The sequence below is a fragment of the Rhinopithecus bieti genome, unplaced genomic scaffold (assembly GCF_001698545.2).
Source record: "Rhinopithecus bieti isolate Rb0 unplaced genomic scaffold, ASM169854v2 scaffold_21601, whole genome shotgun sequence".
Lineage (NCBI taxonomy): Eukaryota > Metazoa > Chordata > Mammalia > Primates > Cercopithecidae > Rhinopithecus > Rhinopithecus bieti.
Window position 1 is genome coordinate 393,647 of NW_016810227.1, and position 14,331 is coordinate 407,977.

The window sequence follows — 14,331 nt, forward strand, 5'->3', positions numbered from 1 at the left end:
GATTGCATTGGGGAGTTATACATGACATAAATGACGAATTGATGGGTGCTGACGAGTTGATGGGTGCAGCACACCAACACGGCATAAGTATACATATGTAACAAACCTGCACGTTATGCACATGTACCCTAGAACTTAAAGTATAAAAAAAAAAAAAAAAGAAAGTATACCTGATATAAATGACGAATTGATGGGTGCTGACGAGTTGATGGGTGCAGCACACCAACATGGCACAAGTATACATATGTAACAAACCTGCACGTTATGCGCATGTACCCTAGAACTTAAAGTATAATAAAAAAAAAAAAAAAAGAAAAGAAAAGAAAGTGAGCCAGAGAAAGATTACCTGTATATTCAGTAATTAGATATTCTAACTTACTTAGCAATTTTCTCAATGTAGACATTACTGTTGTTTCTGATTTATGTGAGCTGAAAAAAAAATCAAGCTATAGTAAGCTTGAATGATTCATCTTTGTTTGAATTCTGGCTAGTTCTTGAGGGATTGATTCTAGAAGGGGAATCATTGAGTCAGGGTATAAAAACTTTCCTAAGACCCCTCAGCATTGTCCCTGAGTAGGAGAGCATGGTTAGGGAGCTATCTGTATTCTGACAGTCACTTTAGGGTATGGGATGACCAGGGTCAGTAGCTTTCTTTGCCAAAGGAAACAACTGCAGTTCCAGCCACAAGGCTGCTTTGTTCGAATGTCTTTGTGCTTTATTAACCGTAACAGTGGATGAGAAAGGGAAGTGTGAAGAGGTCCTGATGAGATTGCTTTGTTTATCGTAATGGTGCAAAATGAATTTGCTGGTGGAAAAGAAAGGCCTTTATGACTTTCAAGTAGAAATTTGATATATGTTAATGTCCCCTGGTAATATTTATAATTTCTAGATATTAATATTTAGGTGTAGCTTTAAAACTGTTGTTGCTAATATTCTTTAGGAAAAGTACTTTGTTACTGAAAGCCTCCAGCCCCAACCTTTTTTTGTTCAATAAAACAATTGATTTTTTAAAAAATATGATAACTGATAACATTGTGTAGGCACTTTCTCTCAGATTATGGACGAACACATTTTATTTGCTTTCTTCTCCCAGGTAAAGTTTTACAGAGTTACATTCCAGTCAGCACTGCTGGACAGAGTGCACCTATTACACCCACATGCTTGTCAGCATTAAGTATTTACATTTTTCTTTTTCAAAGTTTTCTACTTTTATGAAACTCCAAATTTCCTTTTTATTGGTAATTTAGTTTTCATGTTTGTCATTTTAATTCTTTTGTGAATTATCTGCATTTTTGTTCATTATTAATGTATTTCTTATAGATTTCTAACTGTTCTCTATTAAGATATTAAGTCATGTCTAATCATTGTGACAGTATTTTTAGGTTTGTGCCAGAATTTTACTTTTGTTTCTGATACTTTGATACATGGAATTTTCATGTTGATATAGAATTAGGTTTATCCACTTTGTGAATTCTTTCATTTTGTTTTAAATTTTTTCTGTGATTTTTAAAAACTTTGAATAATCCATTTAGGAATTATTTTAGTTTGTGAGTTTATTATGAGTTACTGTTTTGAGAAAAGGCAGTAAAGTAGAATGTTTAAGGCAAACAGGCTCTAGAGCCACATGGCTGGATCCCATCTTTGCGGAGAGTTTTTTTCCTGAGTTGATCTACTGAGTGTTTTGCCCTTCAGGATTCCAGCTTTAGGAGAGGTCCCCAATCCTACTGCTCCCTTACCTTGGACCGCTTTTTGTTTCCTTTTCCTACACGCATAGTGAGTCAGATTCATCATGAATGTAAAGATGCTTAAGCTTCAGGGACCCTCCTTTGTATGGAGCCCTTCCAGGGTCCAGAGAGAGTCTGATCATAGTGTTAACAGGGCCAGGTGTTTTGAAAATTTTGCATAAAAGAGGTATTTTAAACACAACTAGTTTTAAGACTGCTGACTCTTTTTACTGCAACTTTCCCTTGATCTATGCTTTTCCGTATAACAGATGGTGTTAGGGCAGCTGTGGGGGTTTTGGGGGACTTGTTAAGGGGAAGTTAGCCTGAGGATACATGTAGTTTGGGTTTAGGATGTTTGTGGTTTGCAGTCACTGCATGTTTAGTTTAGTTAGGTTTAATTCACTAGCTTTCCTACTGCACAAATGGCTTCCAGGATTTCTTCTACTTCCCATTGTGCCCATTCGCTCAGTGCTCTGTACTCACTTATGAACTGTACAATTTTAAATGTGCCACGTGCTCTCCCCCTACCATGAGAAAAGCATATTTGAGAAATCTCAGCTACATCATTTGAAGTGCAATTTGAAAAGATGTTTTGGAATGTGTCAACAAAACAAATGGTTTGGCTGTATATGAAGGGCATCTTCTCTGTCATCTCCAAATTATTTCCCAGTGTGTTCAGTGGTGCCCTGGCTGAGGTGGGAGATGCTGGCACTGAGAGGAGCTGAGGAAGAGGTGCAGAAGCTGGGTCTGATTCTGTGTGAACACCTCAAGGCTTAGGAGGGAGGAGAGGATTCACAAAACAAAAAAATGGGAAGACTACTGGAGATGAGGCCCAGAGCTCTAGGTGGTTTTGAAAAGGTCAATAGGACAGAGGTTTTCCAATTATGATCTCAAAACACTTATTTCCCCTTTAGAGCTGAAATGTTAGGTTCACAAAGACTAAGCAAAAAATAAAAGTTAAAAAATTTAAAAAAGAACTGAAAGGTCCCTCAGATATGTTTGTTTTTCCCACTTCCAAGAAACAAGGAAACAAATGAAATAAAAACCAAATAGAATATAAAACAAAAGTGATAAAATGAACATTGAAATTTGAGAGAAATTACTTTCTTACATTAAAAAACAAATTATAAACAAAAAATCCAGATCATACCAAAAGCATTATTTGCTAAGAGCAAGAGATAAGTTTTAAACAAAAAAGTGAATAGCCTTCTAGATCGTTGTTAATATAAGATGAATGATATGAACCCACTGGGAAAAAGTTGAAATTTCTTGCTGAGTTTACATGATATACTGACAGTGACAAAGATAACATAAAACTCATGTACTGCCACAAGGACATAGACAACACATGAGTTAAATGAATACTGTCAATTCAAAGAAAGTTTAAGATTAGCCATAGCATTAGAAAACTTGAATGCGTTATAGTTTTACAACTTACATATAAAAGACATTTGATAGAGGCCTTTCTAAATTTAAATGATTCTAAAAATGTACATCACCATACCAGTTATAAATTGTAAAGATAAAACTTTTTAACTATTATCATAAAAGATAAATATTGATCACATTAGAAGACTAAATCAACCATCTGTTGTCCTAGAAAATATTATAAAGTTGTGGACATATAAAGAAGCAGTCAAAGAGTATCCACCCAAAATATGAGAGTAAAAAAGTAATATAGCTGGACACAGTGGCTCAGACCTGTAGTCCCAGCTACTTGGGAGGAGGCAGGAGGATTGCTTGAGCCCAGGAGTTCAAGGCTGTAATAAGCTATGATTACATCACTACACTCCAGCCTGGGCAGCAGAGCCAGACCCCATCTCTAAAAATAATTAATTACTAAAACCCTGTCTCTAAAATAAATACCCCATCTCTGAAATAACAAATACCCTGTCTCAAAAAAGAATCAAACTATAGAGGTATCTCGAGCTTTTATATAATAAAATATTTCTAGATTTTGTGATTTTTTTCAGTTTTGCAAAACTTGCAATTTTTGTGGCTTGTTTTCTAATTCTAAATATTCCCTTTGTTTCTAATTACATATTCAAATTTTACACTTTTCTTGAAGAGAAAGTTTGTAAGTTCCAGGCCTCGTAAAACATTTTCAGGACCCATGAAAGCCCAGGTTCCAGATTACGATTGATCAGTCCCTACCACAGGGTATACATCATCTCTAGCATTTGTTCTAAAATGGGTCATTCTTATCATGCTTATCCTTTAAGGAATTCCCTCACTTTAAGAACAGCTCAACCAGGCATTTAAAAAAATATGTTTTAATCTAGTATGTTAGGGCTACTTTGAAGGAATCTTTCTGGTCTTTGAAGGAATATCTAATCTTTAATATTCTATAAATCCTCATTTATGAACATAAAGTTGCTCTGTCGAATCCCCTCCTAAAAAAATGACTCTATTGGTATTTTTAGTGTGCTATTATATTCACACTTTAAATGAAAAATGGATGTCTTTAAGAATTGATGGCTTTATAAAAGCCAGTCATCCTGTCTAGGAACATAATCTAGCTTTTCATTTATTCATGTCCTTTTTTATGTTACTCAGTTGACTGTTGTAGTCAACACCTCTCCCCACCCCCGCAATCCCCACACATCATCACACAAGGCCAAACATCTCTTGTTAAGGCAATTCCTAGACGTTTTATAATGATGGTTGCTATGAGTGGGATTTTAAAATTGTTTTAACAGCATTAGTATCTGTGCATTGATGGTATTAGAAAATTGTTGATCTTTGTATTGTAACATTTACATATGTTTATATGTGCATTTCATAACTGGCCATCTTACTGAGCTTTCTTGGGTTTTCTAAATGGGCAGTCCTGTCATCTGTAAAGAATAGCTTTATTTCTGCCTAATAGCTATACTTCTTGTTCTTATTTATCTCTAATACTGGCTACGACTCTTGTCGCAGTGTTGTTAGCACTGATAAAAAACATACTGTCCTTTTATTGACTTTAATGTGAATGTTCCTCTTGTTTTGTTAATAAGTAATGTGTTAGCTGTTGTTGATTGGAAAGTTTTTGCTTTTAGTTTTGGTGTGTGTTTTCTTTCTGGGTTTTTTTTTTTTTTTTTTTTTTTTTATGTTAAGAGAACTGACCCTCTTAAATACTAAGAAAACTAGTTTTCTAAACATTTTCCTAAAAAGATGATTCCGCCTAATGAGGCCACAGCTCTGGGCTTGTGTCATGTATATGTGTGTATGTGCACCCAGGACATGTGAACATGATCTCAGGAGGGTCATACAGGCTGCCCCATTCTCTAAGTAGCCTGAGATTTGAAATTCAGATCTTGTGTTATTAAGAAAACTCTAGGGTCTTCCTCCTATGAGTGTGTTGTAGTGGAATTTTGTTCAACAGAATCTCATGATGGAAGTTGTTTGTTAAAAAACAGGTTTTTTGTTTTGTTTTGTTTGTGAGACATGATTAGATTCAGAACCTCAGGCTCTCCCACTAACAGGAATATGCTGTTTTCCTGCTTCCCAGTGACGCCAATGCCCCCTTTGCCCAGTGGAGCACAGAGCGTGTGTGTGCGTGGCTGGAGGACTTTGGCCTGGCTCAGTATGTGATCTTTGCCAGGCAGTGGGTATCTTCTGGCCACACTTTATTGACAGCCACCCCTCAGGACATGGAAAAGGTAAGGGCTGAGCTTGGGGAGAGGAGGCGCCCATTTCTCCCCAAACCAATGCATGGGGAGGGCAGGGTCCACCACTCCTGTCACACACACAGGAGGATGGATGAAGGAGGGTGATAGTCCCTCTGTAGCTGCAGGTTGGCATCCCAGGGCACGGTGCGGAGATCCACTGCTATACTCACAGAGCATCTCCACCCACACACAGCTTTCTCTGAGGACCAAACTGCCTGCCAAAATTTCACATGTGGTCTTCATCTTTTAATTTCAGGAGCTAGGAATTAAGCACCCTCTCCACAGGAAGAAGCTTATTTTAGCAGTGAAAGCCATCAACACCAAACAGGAGGAGAAATCTGCACTGCTAGACCACATTTGGGTGACACGTAAGGACAGGCATATATATATTAAGTATGTCTCTGGCAGCAACTAAGGGTAGAAAGAATTTCCCTGTTAAATGAGTACCTCAAGGACAGCTGTCTCCTTGTAAAAGGCAGAGGAATTACTAAACTTTTGGGGGAATAACACGAACCTCAAAATATAATTTGCTCCCCTTTTTTTGGCATCTACATTCTCTGATTCTCATGAATCCTGACACATCTGGGGTTTTTGTATTTGTAGGGTGGCTTGATGATATTGGCTTACCCCAGTACAAAGACCAGTTTCATGAATCTAGAGTTGACGGACGAATGCTGCAATACCTAACTGTGGTGAGGAGTTTTTCTTTCAATATTTCAGTTGTCCCTGTGAGCACTCAGCTCACATGTACCCATAGTGGTCATTTTAAACTTGATTCCATATATTCTTAAGGCCTTGAAATAGTATCATTTGTCACAAAAGAGGTCCCAAGTAGCAGAGTACAAACCACTGTGATAAGCTATTGGTGTCTCTGCGTGCACCTTCCTGAGATGTGGTTGACTTGTCTATGTTTGGTCTCGTAAGGGACATCAGAGGTCTTTTGTCACTTTGGAAACTCTGGTTTATCAACCAAACTTTCCTCTTTCAGAATGATTTACTCTTCTTAAAAGTCACCAGCCAACTACATCATCTCAGCATCAAATGTGCCATTCACGTGCTGCATGTCAACAAGTTCAACCCCCACTGCCTGCACCGGCGGCCAGCTGATGAGGTGAGACCACAATAGTATCTCTCCAGGTAGCCCTGAACCAGGACCTCTGAAACATCGACCATGAGCAAACAAGAATGACATCATAAAAGCACTGTTTTTCGGATCATGGTGCCTGGGATTCTTTTGTTTGCTTGTGCTTCCTGGTGCCCCAAACACCCGTTACCTGTACTTTGTGTCTCACAGTAGCCATAGACCTCTAAGCTCCCACCCTCCACTGGGGAGACACATGCTATAAAGTCATCATAGTGATTAAGGGAGATGAGTATATGGTGCAAAGGAGAGGGAGACAGAAAGAAAAAATGGAAAGATGGGTGTCACAGTAGAAGAGAAGAGACAGAGGAGGGGGAAGAGGAGCCCATAGAAGCTAGACATTTCAGAATAGGTATCCCTACTTGTAGATCCAAAATTAACTGACTTCCAGGCCCAGGTACAAGGGATCCATGAGCAGTCTTGCTACAGAAGAAACAGTATAGGAAAATGACAGCACCCCAAGTCATGAAGAAATAACTGATTATGTTCCATGAACTTTGGAGTTCTTGGTGGACCCTCAAACTGAAGATTGTCAGTCACATCCTATCTCCTCTGTTCCTGGGAACTAGGTCTAACCTTGATGTAAAATTAACTCAGCTTCCTAGGCTGCTACCTTTGCCATCTATCTCCTATTTTCTTCTTATTCAACCAACATGTTTTGAATGTCTTGTATATGTCAAGCACAACGCTGTGCATTTTTAAGACCACAGTGCTAGGTGAGAGCACTTAGGAATAAGTATCTTAAGGTGTGCTCTCCTAAAATTGTTGGCCATGCCAGGGAGATCTTTCATCTATAAACCACTTAGATTGTAATTGACAGTCATCTTTAAAGTTCTGTTGAATCACTGAAAGAATAACTATAATGTCCTCATTTATTTGTCTCCAAGTTAGCCAGAAAATGAGGGAGCAACAGAATTCTGGATTCAGATATCTCAGTGTGGAAGATCTTGCAAGATTCAGTGGGAGCTCTGTTTCCTGGAAATTGGGGAGGCTGGTGCTCTGGCAGATGGGGTGGGTCACTAAGCTTGAGGGTCTTCTATTGTTGTGATGCGTCTGGGGCAGGGCTACTTACAGGGGCTGACTCCACAGAGGACTATGGTGGGACCTATTAAGCCTAACTTCCTCACTTTCCTCCCTCTGACAGAGTAACCTTTCTCCTTCAGAAGTTGTACAGTGGTCCAACCACAGAGTGATGGAGTGGTTGCGATCTGTGGACCTGGCAGAGTATGCACCCAATCTTCGAGGGAGTGGAGTCCATGGAGGCCTCATTGTGAGTGGCTCTCTGGCCTAGCCCACCTGCCTTGGTGCAAATGGGATATTCAGAAACTTATTTATTAAGGACAAGACATAAAATCTAACAAAAATAATAGGTACTTCATCTGAAGCTCTTGCATAATTTGACATCTCAAAGTATTTTGATAACTTGTCCTTGAGAATTAATATACCTCAGGGAAGCAAGATGCCTTCTGGCAGCACCTCCTTGGCACGAGACCTGAGGATTCTAGGTCAGTGGGTTGCATGAAGACCAACGCTTACAAGGCAGGTCTGCCTGTCCCTGAGGGAACAGTGGGGCTGGGGAAGGGACAGGGAAGCCATGAAAATGCAGCTTCCCACTTGCTGCAATATGATCCTTATCACTACTCAGATCTGTCAGTGACAAAGGCAGAGGGGAAATGAGGAAGTGTGGTGGCTTGGATGTCATCCAGAGGAGATCCTGAGAGAGAGCCTTACCAAAGAGGTCCCAGTTCTCTGCTGCTCTGTGAAAACAAGGTGGTCAGTCAGCAAATGTGCTAGTGTGTGCTCAGAGTCAGGTCCTGTGCCAGCCAGTGAGAGGAGTGGGACTCAGAACAAGTGACTGAGCTCCTGCCCCTGTTCTGGAGGCGCCCCCAGCCCAACAGGCCAATCTCTCGGCATCCTCCCCTCGAGCCATTTGTATTTGCTCCTGGCCAGGTTTGTCTCTGGTTCCTTCTTAGATCCTGGAGCCGCGCTTCACTGGGGACACCCTGGCTATGCTTCTCAATATCCCCCCACAAAAGACGCTCCTCAGGCGCCACCTGACCACCAAGTTCAATGCCCTGATTGGTCCAGAGGCTGAACAGGAAAAGCGAGAGAAGATGGCCTCACCAGCTTACACACCACTGACCACCACAGCCAAAGTCCGGGTGAGTTGCAGACCCTTTCCGAGTGGGCCCTGGGCTGCCTCCTGGCTCTCAGGCAGCACAGCACCTGGCTCGATGCCCACAGCCAGAGCAGCATGCGCAGCCTGGACAAGGAGGATCTTGCAGCTTCTGCTGTGGTCTTGTGGTCTGTTAGGCCAGTCTTTGTTAAGCCAGTTCTCCACCAGTTTTGAGTCCAAGGAAGACAGTGCAGGTTTCTTTGCCTAGAAAATATGTTCAGGAAGCACCTATCCTCAGGTGACTTATAGCTCACCCTCTACCCCATTGCTGCCGTGACTCATCTTGCAGAGCGGAAGTGCTCCGAGTCTGGCTTTCCTTCGGTCAGGCCTGCCTGCGTGCCACAGTGCCGTGGGATCTTGGCCAAAGATGTCCTGCTGACATAGGAAGTGTTCCCATTGGAAGCTGGTTCCATTTGTCTTGTTTTGTGACGTGGCCAGCACACAGATACCCAGAGGTCCCAAGGTCTTCCAAGCACCAACACTACTCACTGGGGCTCCCAGAATCCCACAAAGCCCTTTAGACCTGCCTGAGCCACAGCATCCTCAAACCACATTCTTCCCAGACTAAAGACCCACGGGCAACCTCTGGAGGCCAGGCTGGTCCTATCCCTGGTAGTGTTGAGGCTTCATGCCCAGCTATAACTCAGGCACAGACCTCGTTCCCCAAGGGAGCAGGACAGGAAGTATGTCTGGGGGAGTCAAGCAGAAACAGTGCTGTGTGAAGCTAGGGCAGGGAGCAACCTGGGGCTATCCTACATGCCTTTAGATGGTGCCAGGTGCTCAGATGGGAAAGGGTTGGGGTGCCAGTAGCTGTGCTGAGGCAAGTTCTCTGTGCTTCACCTCAAGTGCAGACCTCAAGTACATTCTAAAGGAACTCCCAGTTCATCTATGGAAATAAGAAAGTCACTTTGGTGGGGCAGCCAGGCATGAGTTTCAGGCATAGTATTGGAGGGGCAGCTCTTATTGTTCAAGATTATTTACCTGTTGGCCTTTCTGCAGCATACAAATTGCTTACAAGAGCTCTGTTTTGTTTAGAATCTTTCTAGGAGCAGTTTACATCATTCCTCTCCTTGCGGGCCTGCTCTTAAATTTTAATTATATTGTCAGTCATACCTGCACACTGCCCTGATTGCCTTCTCATAATCTTACATTTGCTGTGTTTTAGCCAAGGAAACTAGGATTTTCACACTTTGGAAACATAAGAAAAAAGAAGTTCGATGAATCGACGGACTACATTTGCCCAGTGGAGCCTAGTGACGGTGTCAGTGACAGTCACAGGGTCTACAGTGGCTACCGGGGCCTCAGCCCCCTTGATGCCCCTGAACTGGATGGGCTGGACCAGGTGGGACAGATTAGCTGATGCCCTTGTCACCTGCCCTCTGTGTACCGTGAGAGCTCACAGTAACACTGTGTCATCATATAACTGCACCTCACCCCTGCACATGTGCATGACTCGCAGAGAACATTCCAGCAAGTGTGTACCCCTGGGCCAGTCTCTCTTTGAACTCTGAGGGTGGCCAGGATCTGGAGCTGCATCTCTAAGGGGCCAGGCTTTGGGGACCATTGTCAAATGTGGACTCAGGAGGAAAGACACTTAAAGACACCTTTACATTTCTAGTAAGTCTTGATGTTCATCTTCAGCACCAGTGGAAACACATGAACTTCGATGCAGGTCCAGAGACCATGGACACTCCCACAAGGCTCAGCTCTCAGGCACCCTCTATGCTTCAGTTGAGGGAAAAGCTCAAGTGCCTTAGGCCCGTGGGCCACAGTCTTGGCTGAAATCAAAGGGATGAGCAACAGGGACTTCTGCCACAGTGACAGTGGAATTGTGTTGTGCCTTACTTCAGAGGTGGTCTCTTCTTTCTTGTAATAAAAGCAATATTTATGTGGAAAGCAAGCAGTGCAACATATCTTTAACTTTGTTGGGGAAAGAGAGCTGAGGGTAGCTGGAAATGGAGTCCTACCAATCGCAGAGCTGAAGAGCCGATGGCACTGAGCCTGATGCTCAGCCAGGTGCAGGCTCAGGATTCACCGGGAGGTAGAAGAAGGCGGGACCCCCTCCCATAGCCTTCAGAGGAGGTCTGTGGCCTCACTGCTCCAGAATTTGCTTCCCTCTGTGAAGCAGAGGGGGCTTCGTGTCTCATGCACATCCTGACCATACGGCACATCTGTCGTGCAGACCTCAAAGCTGATTGGTTTTAGTGGCATGAGCCCCTCCAGTGAAGGGGATGGTGGGGAGATAAGAAGGGCACTTTGCTGGAAAGACTCTCTGTTCTTTCATGTGTTTTGCTGGCTTCTCTATTACTGACTTAGCCAGGCTCATAACCATGGTGGGGGCTGGTTTGTCTGCTGGCAAAACTGAAAGCGATCTGTCCCCTTGATTTAGAGACTGACTGACTGATAATGGCTCCTCCAGATGGGCCTTGTCTGGCTGGGACTGAGGGAGAGACGTGCCTTGCCAGTCTGGGCTCCTGGTCAAGAGACTTTAGTTTGCCCCAGGCCGCGTTTGGCTCCCCTCAATCCCCTGGGCCTCATCGCAGAAGAGTAACACCATATCACCGCCATCTGATGGCCTGGGCATGGCCTGATGACCCCATTCCATTGTGGCACTCTGATTCTGTCCCAGATGGAGGCTATGCTAAGATTCGCTTCTTAAACTACCAGCAGCCTCAGGCATGGTCTGTTGCCACAGGCCACTGCCTTCTGGGAGGTGAGAGATGTCGGGACAAGCTTGCCAGCTGGCAGTGCTGCTGTTAGATCCTGGTACCCAGGTCCGCTGGATGAGAAGTGCTCATTCAGGCTGACGTCTGGCCATTGGAGTTGTAGAGCCAGTCAGGGCAGGCTTTGTCCCTTGCTGCTTATGTCACAGTACAGGGATCTCTGCATGTGCCTGTTTTCAAAACCTGCATGGAACTGTTTTGCCACTGATTCTCTGCACCCTCAAGTGAGTCCTGTTCCCTTTGTGGGCTTCAGTTTTCCTACCTATAAAACAAGGGAGGGGTTACACTTGGTGCCCTCCAAATTTACAGAGGATGTTTCCAAATCTACAGTGTCTAAGTAGGTTTAGGGAAGAAGGAAGAGACCAGCATTACCTGAGAAGGAGGGGCAGGAGGGAGGATCTTGAGTAGTGAGGAAGGATGCCTACCTATGTCAGGGCATTGGTGTCTGAGCTCCTGTTGCCTGGTTAGTGTGAGTCTGTTTAGCATCCTGAAGGCCTTCATTGCTACTGCTCTCTGCTCCTGGAAATAGCTGGAACATTGAACACATGCAGAAGGGCTGCTTCTGACAAGTCTGTGTCCTACCTCTGTGTACCCTGAATGCCAGTTCACAGTGGGGCCCCAGGAGAGGTATGCATGCAGTGTGGGACATTGATGCCTTTCCCCAGGAAATAGAAGCAGCATGTGCTCCACCCACCTGTCACTCCTCAGGGCCTGGCCCCCTCCTTGCCCATCCCTCCAGGGAAGCATGCCCTGGAGAAGCCAGGCTTGAGTATGACAGGACTTGCATGCCATTTCTGTGAATCACGAGCTGCGTCCATGTGTGCTGACCAGGCTGCTGCCCATTTTACAGATGGCACCTTCGGAAGGTACCGTGACGCAAATAGGGCTCCTCTCCCAAGACATTCACCGCCTTACGGTAGGACTCTGACCCTCTCCCCACAGTCAGACTGGTGCCAGGGAGGCCCAGTGAGTTTGGTGTGGTAGTGCACAAGGCCTGGAGAACAGCAAAGAATGGTGCTCAGTGCTGGGGTCACAGCCTGAGCCTGAGCCTGAGCCTGAGCCAGCCCCGAGGCAGAAAGCAGCCCAGGGGCCTTCTCTGTTGGCCTGTTACTGGACCTTGAGCCCTTAAGGGCATTGGGGAGGCTCATGGGCTATTAGCCAAAGCCAGCTAAAGCACACTAGATCTCAGGTCCTCTTCCCAGGCTTAGAGATGAGGAAACAAAAATGCTCAGCAACTCTGGATCATCTGTCTCATCAGCCTAGAGCCCAGGCTGCATCCTGTCCTAGTGGACACTTCCACCCTCTGCCCAGAGACAAATGCATTTCCTACCGTGCCTCTGACTTTTTGGGTATCACAAAGCATTGACAGCCTTGTGAGCACATCTGGCATGCCCGAAAGGACAAACTATATTATGGGGAAGAAGCTTGGCCTCAAAAAGCAGTTTTGGAGTGAGGCTCAAGTCCCTGCTCTGACTTCACTAGCTCTGTGACCTGGGGTGTCATTCTCTCCTGAGCTTTGGCTTAGTTATCTGTAAAGCAGGGCTAATGACACCCTCCTTGCCAGGCTTACAGGCAGACTAAAGCCGGCAGGAAAAGGCCAGCCACAGAGCGCAGCCACAGAGCACAGGATTTGTTTTTGAGGACCCATAACTCCCAAGGCCTTTTAGTTCTTGGACATCCCATCACTGAGCCTGTTGGCTGTAGTGTCTGTCCCCATCGAGGCCCCTGCCACTGTACTTTGCTTGTCTAACAAGGCCCATTGGGAAGACAGGACAAGGACAGGGACACACGACTCTCCTTGTATCCAAGGACAAAACAGGGAAGTCTCCCTGACTCCAAACAGGATCAGTTTTATTCAACGTTTTTATTTATTGGCCCACCCATGAAAGGAATCTGAGCACACTTGCCCTTATGATCTAGTCCTTCAATGGCCTGAAAATAGAAAATTTATTTCTAAGATGAACAATTTATTTTTATCTTAATAGTATTGTTTATTCTGATCCAATACTCAGGGTTTCTTGGGACACTATAAACACTATAAACACCTGCGTCAGATGCAGCCCTCACCCAGTGCCCTCTAGTTCCCATGCAGCTGCCGCAGGGCAGCCTGGACCAAAACTCTGTTAAATTGACCCTTCGGCTGTGTCCTTTTCAGACAATGCTGAGCCAGGACCAGCTGCTGAATGACTCTCGCCTGCCTGCCCCCGACTCTGATGACTGGAGATGACTTTCTTCATGGCCGAGAGCGTAGGGAGGCATGTGTGGGGGTCCGGAGCCTTTGCTTCTGTGGGGAGCTGGCACACAGCCCTCTCTGCAAGCCCACTCTGGGCTGGCAGGGTGTCTCAGATAGGGTGCCGACAGGCACAAAGCAGAGCTGTGGGACAGGTGTCCAGGGGTGGCACTAGGGTCCGTGTGTGTCTTCAACCATGCTGCGCTCTTCACCGCAGGCTTCATACCTTTTGTACTTTTATACATGGTCTGCGGACCACTTTTGTGGGAGGGCAGTGAGATATCAGCACGCAGACTAGATGGCTCATGCTATTCCTGGTGACATCCTGGAGGCTCTCACACCCGAGGAGGAGAGCTGTTAGTTAATAAAACCTGCTGGAAAAAAAGTTCTGAAAAACTGTTTTGAATGTTCTGTAGAGACTGCGTTTTGTGAAATGATCACCGGGAGCTCCCTCCGGGGCTGCTTCACAGGAGCATGCTTTTCCATTCACAGCACTGTGGCCGGGCAAGGCAGGTGTTTAGGGTGTGAGCGGGGAAAGCAACGAGGCCCCTTTCCCACAGCCCTGCCTGACTCTATCTCTCGTCATCTGCAAGGGGTATCTGTGCAACCTCCCAGCTTGGAGCAGAGGCATCCCCAACACATGCACGCCCTGCCCTTTGCCTCCGCCCAAGCTGACACACCAGC

General features: G+C 44.8%; 1 protein-coding gene across 13 annotated transcripts in view; it reads left to right on the forward strand.

Moving 5' to 3' along the window:
• PPFIBP2 (PPFIB scaffold protein 2) overlaps positions 1–14,043 on the forward strand; it is a 147,985-nt gene extending 133,942 nt beyond the window's left edge. For 9 of the 13 annotated variants that reach the window (XM_017891642.1, XM_017891647.1, XM_017891648.1 and 6 more), the window contains 9 exons: positions 5,218–5,368; positions 5,634–5,745; positions 5,981–6,069; positions 6,366–6,488; positions 7,663–7,788; positions 8,492–8,680; positions 9,860–10,036; positions 12,268–12,333; positions 13,573–14,043. In XM_017891642.1, the coding sequence (XP_017747131.1) occupies positions 5,218–5,368; positions 5,634–5,745; positions 5,981–6,069; positions 6,366–6,488; positions 7,663–7,788; positions 8,492–8,680; positions 9,860–10,036; positions 12,268–12,333; positions 13,573–13,644 (1,105 nt within the window). In that variant the 3' untranslated portion in view covers positions 13,645–14,043. Of the gene's footprint in view, positions 1–5,217; positions 5,369–5,633; positions 5,746–5,980; positions 6,070–6,365; positions 6,489–7,662; positions 7,789–8,491; positions 8,681–9,859; positions 10,595–12,267; positions 12,334–13,572 lie in introns of those variants that run through there. The other 4 variants (XM_017891644.1, XM_017891650.1, XM_017891654.1 and 1 more) reach the window with 2 other exon arrangements.
• Positions 14,044–14,331: the final 288 nt, after the last annotated feature.